Source organism: Buceros rhinoceros, unplaced genomic scaffold (assembly GCF_000710305.1).
Source record: "Buceros rhinoceros silvestris isolate BGI_N320 unplaced genomic scaffold, ASM71030v1 scaffold15225, whole genome shotgun sequence".
Lineage (NCBI taxonomy): Eukaryota > Metazoa > Chordata > Aves > Bucerotiformes > Bucerotidae > Buceros > Buceros rhinoceros.
Genome location: NW_010411263.1, coordinates 19,043 through 29,438, shown reverse-complemented (window position 1 = coordinate 29,438; position 10,396 = coordinate 19,043). Strand labels below are relative to the sequence as shown.

The window sequence follows — 10,396 nt, the reverse complement described above, 5'->3', positions numbered from 1 at the left end:
CAGCAGCTACAGCTCCAACAGCAACGACTTCAGCTACCCCTACCCCACCAAGCCGGCCGCCATGAAGAGGTGAGGGGGCTCCGCTGCCCCGGGACGCAGCCACGGACACGGGCGGCCTCGGTCCGTTTCAGCCCTAATTTAAAATTCCACCCCGGGTCTGGAGGTGTTGACATATGTTAGAAAAATGCGGAAACGACTGCGGATGTAAACAGGCGCAGTACTTCAGTACTGCTCAGAATGGCAGGCGGGGGGGTGGGTTCTCCTTTTTGGGTCATTGGGTTGGTTTTCTCGTTTCCCCTTGGAGTGGATTGGAAATGCCAAACGGCAAGTGAATATGCAAGTCGCCCACGATACTCACTAATGGTGCAATATTTTTTACAGCCACTATGCGGATATTGATCCAGAAAATCAAAATTTCTTGCTTGACTCAAATCTTGGAAAGAAGAAATATGAAACTCAGTATGTAAGTACATAGCAATGGCACTTTAAAAAAATGAAAAAACCCCTGCGTTCCTGGCAAATTTATGTTTGTTTTAATTCTGAAGTAAGTCATAACTTTCTATTAATTATTACCTATCTCCCTTTTCTCAGCATCCGGGTACTACTTCCTTTGGAATGTCAGTATTTAATCTGAGCAATGCTATTGTGGGTAGTGGCATCCTTGGTCTTTCTTATGCCATGGCTAACACTGGAATTGCTCTTTTTATGTAAGTATCCTATGGTTCATAAAAAACCAAACAACTTTCTGCTGTGTAATTAATAATGGAAAAATGCTTGATGTAAGAATATGACCTTTACAAAATACCCAGTCATTGCCGCAGGTGCAAAACTGCATTTTAGGATGTATGGCGTGTTTTAAGAAATTGTAGTGCTTTCAGAAGGACTTGCAAAAATCGGACAAATTCATTGCAAGTTCTGGAACCCATAAAACATTTTACAGTGAATTTTCCTGTATTAGCTGTAGTTTCTCCATTAATAACTGATAGACTTTCCTTGAAAATTCCATTAACCAAAAGAGAGGTGCTACTTAACAGGCTGTATTAGCCTTTTCCTTCAGAGTTCACTGATTGATGTTAATGACAACAGAAACTTTTCAATTAGTGGAAGTCATAATTATACAAAAAGTACAGGATCAGGCTCTAGAGAGTTAGAAAAAAATGTAGGTGGAGGAGGATTATTCTATTTGTGTCTTGCAAGTCTGGCCTTGTCCAATCTTAAAAATTTCTGTGGCCCAGCCCTGCTGATCAGGGACTTGGTCTCCTTTTCCTCAACTGATATAGTTGTGCATGTAGAGATGCGATGTACTCACACCAGTAAATAAGTCCTTTTTGTTGCTATGCTTTTGCCAAATTCAGGGAACTGGTTTCAGCTACAGCTATAAAAATTGCTGTCTTCCTACAAGGGAGGTATGTGGAATAACCAGCATACTTTTATTTGTATGTTATTAGCAAAAGCTTTCAGGTGTAAGGCAAGACCATAGTAACACAGTTGGCAACGGCATGAGGAAAAAATTGCATACCATGCTTCTAAATGTCTCGGGGCTGTACGTTTTCCATTATAACTTAGCAGTATGAATTCAGAAGAGACGGATACTTCATCTCTCTACATAGCACTTCCATGCTTTAGATAGACTGTAGCACCTATAAGATAATCAGCATAATGCCCATTAGAACATCTCTGAGTTTGAGGTTAGATATTTGAACAGATTTGCATATGACGGCTGTCCTTTTTTCTGAAGAAGAAAAATGTGCAAAACTCAGTTTGCAATTGGGTGCTGAGCTCGTTCAGTTACCTTTCACTTCCAGGTGCTGCATTCAAATCTATTTGCATTAGTAATGATAAACTAGATTGTTGCCTTTCGAAACTTAGCGTAGTTTGTAGAGTTCATTGCTGATGATACGGAGGATTTATGATGACACTGCAGACACCCTTTAATAACTAGGTTACAGTTTCAGATCCAGATGCAGTTGATTAAGGCAGTAAATTCTTCGAAGACTATGTAGAGTCACTTGTGTCAGTGCTGTGACTTGTCACTTGTGTCAGCACGAAATAAATGAATGACACGGTCTTGAAGCCAGAAATGTGAGTGAGCTTCGAGATGAGTTTGCTGACCTTGTCAACACCATAGGCAGCCATTCAAGGTTAGGACTGTTGAGGGGTCCAGGATTTGTGCTGTTTTAATGAAATGTAACCCTTGCACATCTCACTGTGCTGTTTCTAGTTGATGGCTGAATTAAATCCTGGGATCTGTACTTGTCAGAAATACAGAGGTTTATTTCTGTGCGTGTGTTGGTGTTGAATTGGCACAGTAACACAAGTTTCCTGGATTCCTTGTACCAATCTGTGTGAAGCTTTTTCTCAAATGTGCTTGATTCTGCTTCTTTGTGCTGCATTTACTAATTTTGCTAATGTTAAAAGTGGCACAAGAGGAAATGTAAAGAGTACTCTGGGAACTCTAAATGGAGCCTGCCATTTTTGAGCAGATGTCCTGATTCTTAGGCTTCCTGTGAAGCGGAATGCTTGTATTGGTATAAGATAGGCCAGGGGTTTTTTGAATATATTGTAATTTTCCACTGTGTTCTTCAGCAGTTGAGAAGTCCCCCCTAGTGTGCCACTCCAGGAAGTGCATTTGTTGTGGGAGACATTTGTTCTTGAGAGATCCGAATTTTAGATGCTGCAAATGTGCTTCTGGAAATAATACATATTGCAAGTAAAAGCTGTGGGGAAGGTAAACAAGCCACTAGCAATTCCCATGTAAGCACACATAAAGCATAACTTTTGAGCAAATAAAGCATTCTGTTGTTTTTTTTTTTTAATGACAATATACTTCCATTTGAAGACAGCTCTCACTATATCTGAATTTTCAGTCAGTTCTTTAAGGCTTTTGCAATTTCATCTCTACATAAAGAAAGACAACACGGCTTTAAGCTGAAAAGCTGATTTGTTTAACACCGAGAGATAACCTTCACTTCAGCTGCAGTTAGTCACAACTCTGTGTTGGACAGATGGATGACACTGTTGAATAAGGATAGGAAGACAGGAGACATAGTTTCTTACAACGATACAAAACCATTCCTGTTGATACTTTGTTATTTATATCAAATGTAGCCCGTTATAATGGCCCCACACTTCACTGGTTCTTATGCCACTTTACACTGAATAAAACTGTAGTTTAATCCTACACTAGAATTTCTCTGTATGCCACTGAAATACATTTTAGTATAAAATCCATTCTAAACCAGGCATTAACTGGGTTTTCAGAATGCTGTTAGTTGGCCTTAGAATCTACAGGTTTTTCCCAGATAATATTTTAATATGATTAATTCTTGTGTTTGATCTGCCTGTATTTAATACAGGTTGCACTCAGTCATTTATGGCTATTAAAAATATACATGTTTTTCCCTCCCCAGGATACTCTTGACGTTTGTCTCAATATTTTCTTTGTATTCAGTGCATCTCCTTTTGAAGACTGCCAATGAAGGAGGTATGGCAAATTACTATTTACAAACATATATTATTTGTTTCATATGGTGTCTTTGTGAAACGCACCCTTCCAATGGGTTATTTTGTTTTCTTTTAGGATCTTTATTGTATGAACAGTTGGGAATGAAGGCGTTTGGTATGGCTGGAAAACTTGCTGCTTCTGGATCAATCACAATGCAAAATATTGGAGGTGAGGACAGGATCTTAAAACGTCTGTGCTGTCAATAGTAATTGTTCCCTACTTATTCTTGGAGAGTTTTTTTTTCACACAACATGTGTTCATTAACTGCTTGTGTTCAAGTGAAGTTATGAAACATGTTATGTGATTCTTGCATCTTGTGACATATTCTATATTTGTAATGATCTATGATGTTATTCACCTACAGCTATGTCAAGCTACCTCTTCATAGTGAAATATGAGTTACCATTGGTCATCAAGACATTTATGAACATCGAAGAGACCACAGGGTAGGTGTTAGAACTCCTCATCAGAGAAACTATTAGGAGAAACAAATACGGAAACTGTATATATTTTTATGTGAAGACCACGGTGGGTACACCGTAGGGTAGCTTCTTACTCAGACAGAGATACAGTAAGTTTGCCCTTCCCCTGAGTGCTCCACTTCATTTAGATCCAGCCTGTCCTGCGAAAAGGGTAGAAAAATACAGGTATTGCATCATGTGACAGAAAAGCTGTTCTCTCTAGAGAACATCAGGTAAGTGTTAATGTATGTACCAGTCAGTACATACTCTTGATAAGGAAAGGTAAATGTGGTTGTGGTTGGTTTTTTTTTTTTTTTTTTTTTTTTTTTTTTTTTTTTTATTGTTTTGGGTTTTTTTCTTACTGCATTTCAACTGGTACGGACTAATTATTTTGGCTGTCTAGTGTTAATATTGTGGGAAGTGATTAAATACAAGACTAAAGTGCAGTTGTGTAATGAATGTCTTAAGGAACAGTTCTCGAAAATACACGAGGACTAAACATTGAACTGAAATAGATTTGTATATGCCCAACACTAAAATGGTAGACACATTGCCATTTAGCACTCGAGACACCTTGACTCCATAGTGGCTTTCCTGCTTGGCTTTAAAAGTGAGTGTCTCGGGTAGGGTTTATTTTATCTAACCGTGATGTCTGAAAGCTAGATGTTGAGCTCATCATCACTCTGTTTATTGTCTAATAAGTGGAGAAGATTGATCCTCCGTAGTGGTCAGTTCAGTGCACTTGTATTGGGCATCTCCAAAGAACAATTTATCATTATCAGTCTATATTGAGAGGGTGTGTTACAAAAACAAACCAACAAAAAAAACTATCTAAAGATGCCTGACTTCAGACGGATAGAGTTAAGTGCTATAAATCTCACTCTTCAGAGTTGTACTTCTGTGCCTTGTCCTGAAGTGTCCCAGTCTTGAGAGGGCTGAGCAGCTCAAGACTCCAACTTACACCTAAGCCTGAGTTCGGAAGGTAGGCATTTTTCTGCCTGTGTTCCCCAAGGGGTTCAAGCCATTTGGTGGTGTTCATACAGCTTGCTGATAGATATTGTCATGACAACAGTGCTAGCCATCCTTTTTTTTCCTAGTGTTTTTCTTTTTTTATTGTTATTATTTTTTGGGGTTTTTTTTTTTAATGTACTTGAAAAATGCACCCACCCCATTTACTTAGTGGTGTAATGTTTACAAATTCTTAGCTGGGAAGGGTCATCTCCCTCCTTTGGCTGAATTGAAGTCCTGATTTTCCACTTCTTAAGATTGAGTTCCTGGAGTAGCCAGAACTTACGAGAGGGCTTGGAGGCAAGTGTTTTAACTGTCCCATCTTCAGAGAAGAATTCAAAGTTGGTTGCGGTTCAGGTGGCAAAGTTAAAGGCTCTAAATCTCACTGAATACAGCTGCTGCTCTGCAAATCTGGCAGACAAAATTAAGAAATTGAGATTTGTATCTTAAGTGTTTTCTTGTTGGCTGGTACTGGGTAGCTGTACTCTAATTTAAGGTAAATCTTTTCTCGGTGCTCTGGCAGTTGTGGGACCCCACTTAACTGACTCTCTCCATGCATTGCTTAGGGGAGTCTGGGTGGCTACCATTGGCATGGATTCCACTCTGGCAGCCTGGTGCCTAAAATGTAAGCACTTACCTATTTAAATATCCCAAAATAACGCTTACTGTAGAAGATATTCTGGAATTCTGATGCAGTATTACAAATGCTAGCTCCATTATTAAAATTCATATAGCAATTTTAAAGATACTCAGCTGCATTTTAAAGCTGTGCAATCCCATTGTTTACTCTTAGGCACAGAAAATTTTAATTCCTTGGTCTTAAAATCCTGATGGCATCCATGTGGGCCATGTGTGTTCTTCTGTCTGTATCAAATGCAAGGAATCTCTGTGCTGTGATTTCTTTTAAACTTACCACAAGACTACTATATTTTTTAAAATTAATGTCCTACACATCTGAATTTTCTAAACAACATTTTTACATTTAGTTATCCCAGATAAAACTGGGGAAAGAGATGATCAAATCGGTTTTAATTCATAAATCCAGAGCAAGTCTGTTGAAGTTATTCCATATTTCCACTACCATGTGTAGGCTTATAATTCAGCACTTGAGTTTGAATGCGTAGATTTCCAATTAGGTGACTTAATAGGTAAACAAGGAACAAAGTAGTGTACAGTCCATTTTAAAATAAGTACTGTTAGATGATACCATAATGGGATATAATAGTAGTATTCATAAAAGTACTAATATTTGGGAACAAATGCTTAATGTTACTTGAATTGGTTAAAGCATATAGGATGATCCCATAGGACAGATGAAGAAAGCAGTTACCCTGCCACGATTAAATACTCAAGATCAGTGTCTCTGTCAGTTCAGTGAAATTACATTATATTTACACAGATTTAACTTTGGGTTTCTGTGTTTCAAAGGAAGATGTTAGTCTTTTAACTCTCAAAAATGTTTTGGCGAAAAATAACTGTTCCTTCTTATGCAATAAATGGCCAAAATGATCTGAAGGAAAAAAAACTTTTGAGTAGTTTCCCTACTGAAAGGGACTAAACATGCCTCCAAGAGACTCCCAGTGCTTGTTGGCGTTTCCTCAGCCAGTGGGCTTGAGCTACTGCCTTAACTCCAGCCCTCACCTGTTTGACTCCTGCAGGGCACCTCTCTGAATTTTATTTCCTTTAAAAGTGGATCACCACCCTGCTGGGACCCTGCAAGGTTCTAATACATCTGGATAGTTGGGAACTAACACCTAAGCAAATTACTATTTTTAACATAATTGTTCCCACCTTAATTTTTTTTTTCTGACCAGTCATTTACTTTCCTGTCTTCTGACTTCCAGATGCATATTAATTTTAGAAAAGGACACTAAAGGAAAGGCACAATGCAGGTTTGGGGTGAGATAAGAAGGTATATTGTAGGGCTTTAGGTCCATCTAGCAAGTTGAATGCTAATCCTTTGTGACATCAGGTACTACATTTTTTTAAGAAGCCTCATGTGGTAGGAGAAGATAAGAGTGAAGACTAAACTGCAAACATTGTAATTTTTAAATGCTTTGATTACTTACAACTATTACCTTTTTTCTACAGAGAATGGTATCTTAATGGTGACTATTTAGTGCTGCTGGTGTCTGTCATCCTCATTCTTCCCCTGTCCTTACTGAAAAATTTAGGTAAGCAGTGGAGTACAATCAAAATTAAAATGCATTAAAAATACTGTGGGGAAATGGGTTAATACAAAGTTTGCATCTTGAAGCACTGTGTGAATTAACACCTGTCTCCAAACTTGTCTCTTGGGACTAATTAGTGTTTAGGTAATTGCTGTCAGTCTACATGAAAGACAAATACTAAAAAAAAGAAAAAGGAATAAAAAAAGATCAAGACAAGTATCTTAAGTTACAGCTGTGTTTGTGGGAAGAGAAAGGACAGTAGATAGGGTAGCTTTAGAACAAGGCTCAACAGTAACTTTCTGTTTGTGTTCATACTAAGAAGCTTGATCTATTTTGATCAGTACTGAAATAGTACAATATTGTTATTGGCTATCCTATAAGAGTCTCAAAAGAAAGTGATGCTAGCCCTGGGCAGCTGAATTGTCTTTGCAATGTAAATAGAATCACCTTTTTCATTTTAGACCCAAGCAGTAGCAGAATATTCATATGAGATGCTTTATCTGAAATGGCTGTAATCCAGTGATACATCTCAGTTAACAAACTATTTGTTCAGAGAATCCTGTAGTGGGACCTTATTAACCAGTAGTCTCAATGTGAATTACTTTTTTAAGTTACTGCTTTCTGCAAATTAAGTGAATCAATAAAAACAGAAGGGAAAAGGCTAAGTTATCTCATAGTGCATTCTATTAGAATTAGTCCTATAATCATTCTTAGTATATAGTAAACAATTCACATAGTTGTTGGTGTGGGTTTTTCGTTGTGGGTTTGTTTTTTTGGTAAGTCATAAAGTTTAATATGCTGGCTTACTGTATGTACAGACCCTAATATGCCTTTGAGGACCTTCAGATCTGAGTTGAGATTAGCAGAAATTCAATGAATAATCCACTTGTTCTATGTAACACAAAGAAAATGTCAATCTAAAGAGATCGCTGACAGAATATATTTTGTCATAATAGTATTACCTAAAAGGTGCTTCTGTTTATTGTACCTGAGATTTTTTTTTTTCTTTCTTTCTTGAACACAGGGTATTTGGGCTATACCAGTGGCTTTTCCTTACTTTGCATGGTCTTCTTCCTGATTGTTGTAAGTATAATCTTGTAGACTTGCAGTGCTCGTAAAATTGCCTTTCAAAGTGAAATTAAACAGAGTTTCTGAAAAGTCTCGGATGTTGCAGTAGTCAAAGTAACAGTAAATACATGGCTTTATTTTTAGGTGATTTGGAAGATGTTTCAGATTCCTTGTCCTATGGACAGTGACATCATGAATATGACATTAATAAATGCGACACTGGCACCTTCAGTACATGAAAACATAACAAGTGATGATATGTGCAAGCCAAAATACTTCATCTTCAATTCACAGGTAACTGACTAAAAATCAGACTTTCTGTTGAAAATAACTAAGAGAGACTAAATAATACATAACAGATAAATTAGATCATTTTTCCTTCAAGTATTTGCCTAGTTGTAAACTTGGGATGTGGTAAGACTTTCTGTTCCAGTAGAGTTAGGTACTCTATCTCCTGCAGACCAGAAGTTTCCACACTCCAGATACACAGAAATTAGAGGACCTTGAGGTGCCAGTCTGAGATGAGTGGCAATAAACACATCTCTCATTCTTCAGCACCATTTCTCAAGCTTTTTCAAGTTAGTAAAGCATTTTAAAAAGTAGATTGGAAAGAAGATGAAATAAATAGTGAAAGCATGCAAATGGAAAATGTATGCCAGGGTTTGGAAGAAACTTTTAAGTTCCCAGTCACAAAGTCCTGACTCTCCTGAATGTTACCAGTTATAGTTTGAGAAGAAGTACTGTAGTAGCCAATACCAACATCAGGCTCTAATGGATTCAGCCTGTGAGAGGACAACGTAATTCTGAATGCAAATACATTCAGCTCAGCATGGTCTTCAGTCAGGTTTAATAGTATTTGATACCTCAGGGTCTAGGTTTAAGAAAATAGGAACTTGTTTTAATTTTTGCAAAAGTTTCTGTTGTGAAGAATAACTAGACTTTAGTTTTTGACTAAACTGATCCTTAAGTCAAAACTAAAAAGCCTACTGATTAATTTTTTAAAACTAAATTTCTAATGTCTGTTGAGATACTTAAGAAAGATACTTCTGTTTTTCAGACTGTCTATGCTGTCCCAATCCTAACATTTTCTTTTGTGTGCCATCCTGCAATTCTTCCTATCTATGAAGAACTGAAGAGGTAAGTGTTAGATACGGGTCTGTAGTGTCTTTAAAGAAACAAAAGTAGTATAAAGGAGTATGTCCTCAGTGCTAACAACGCTGTTTCTTCTTATAGCCGAAGCCGCAAAAGAATGATGAATGTGTCCTACGTATCTTTTTTTGCCATGTTCCTCATGTATTTATTGGCTGCTCTCTTCGGATACCTGACATTTTACGGTGAATATTGCCTTCTCTACTTTCTTTTAAATGAACTATGTTCTGCAAAACCACAGTAGTATTTTCAAGTTAGAACAAGCAAGCATTTATTATATGTGTTCTAAATATACACTGTTGGGTTTTGTTTAAATACTTTTGTAAGTGCACATCCAAAATTGAGATCAGTAGTAGAATTAGGCCCAAGGCACAGGATTAAAATTGGATTAAAACAGATTCAGTGCCTCCCAGTTATCCCTGTGTAAAATGGTACTGTTTTACAGGAGCTTTTGAGGCTTTCAATTCTTGTTGCTATAACTGTAAAATTCACTTAGGTTTTAGAGCAGAAGTGGTTGTTTGAGAAGTATGTCAACTACATCTAACTGAAATACCATTTTCTTTACAGGAAGAGTCGAACCAGAACTGCTTCACACCTACTCTGCCTATCTGGGTGCTGACATTCTCCTTCTTATTGTGCGTCTCGCTGTACTTATGGCTGTAACCCTTACTGTTCCTGTGGTTATTTTCCCAGTAAGTAATTTTTTAATTTTATTTTACTACCACTTTTTATTTTCATCATCTCTGCTACCAATTTGGCAATTCCTGTTTATTAGTTTATAGAATTTTTCTCTTAACTGAAAAAGGAAATTTATTCTAATAAGCTTGATGAAGTATCTTTTTACTGTTAATTAAAATAAATTAAATAGGCAACATTTACAAAACAGCAGATAAAAATACTTTCAGTTACATTGTTTTTCTGGTAATTGAGATGGAACAGATTGCCCATTTATACAAGTACTTGCACGGCTGTATTATCAGCTTAGAAAAGCCAGCGTGGTTTGGTTGGGGGGTTTGGCGGGGGGGGGGGGGTTA

The 10,396-nt window shown here is 37.3% G+C and overlaps 1 protein-coding gene across 1 annotated transcript in view; it reads left to right on the top strand.

Annotated features, from left to right (window-relative positions):
* Positions 1-4: 4 nt before the first annotated feature.
* The window catches only part of SLC38A2 (solute carrier family 38, member 2), a gene marked incomplete at its 5' end in the record, with an annotated part of 12,153 nt that continues 1,761 nt past the window's right edge, over positions 5-10,396 (top strand). The window contains 12 exons of the mRNA XM_010135953.1: positions 5-69; positions 382-463; positions 592-707; positions 3,411-3,484; positions 3,581-3,673; positions 3,870-3,951; positions 7,066-7,148; positions 8,170-8,228; positions 8,358-8,507; positions 9,271-9,350; positions 9,447-9,547; positions 9,930-10,054. Coding sequence (XP_010134255.1) covers positions 5-69; positions 382-463; positions 592-707; positions 3,411-3,484; positions 3,581-3,673; positions 3,870-3,951; positions 7,066-7,148; positions 8,170-8,228; positions 8,358-8,507; positions 9,271-9,350; positions 9,447-9,547; positions 9,930-10,054 — 1,110 coding nt within the window. The remainder of the gene's footprint in view (positions 70-381; positions 464-591; positions 708-3,410; positions 3,485-3,580; positions 3,674-3,869; positions 3,952-7,065; positions 7,149-8,169; positions 8,229-8,357; positions 8,508-9,270; positions 9,351-9,446; positions 9,548-9,929; positions 10,055-10,396) is intronic.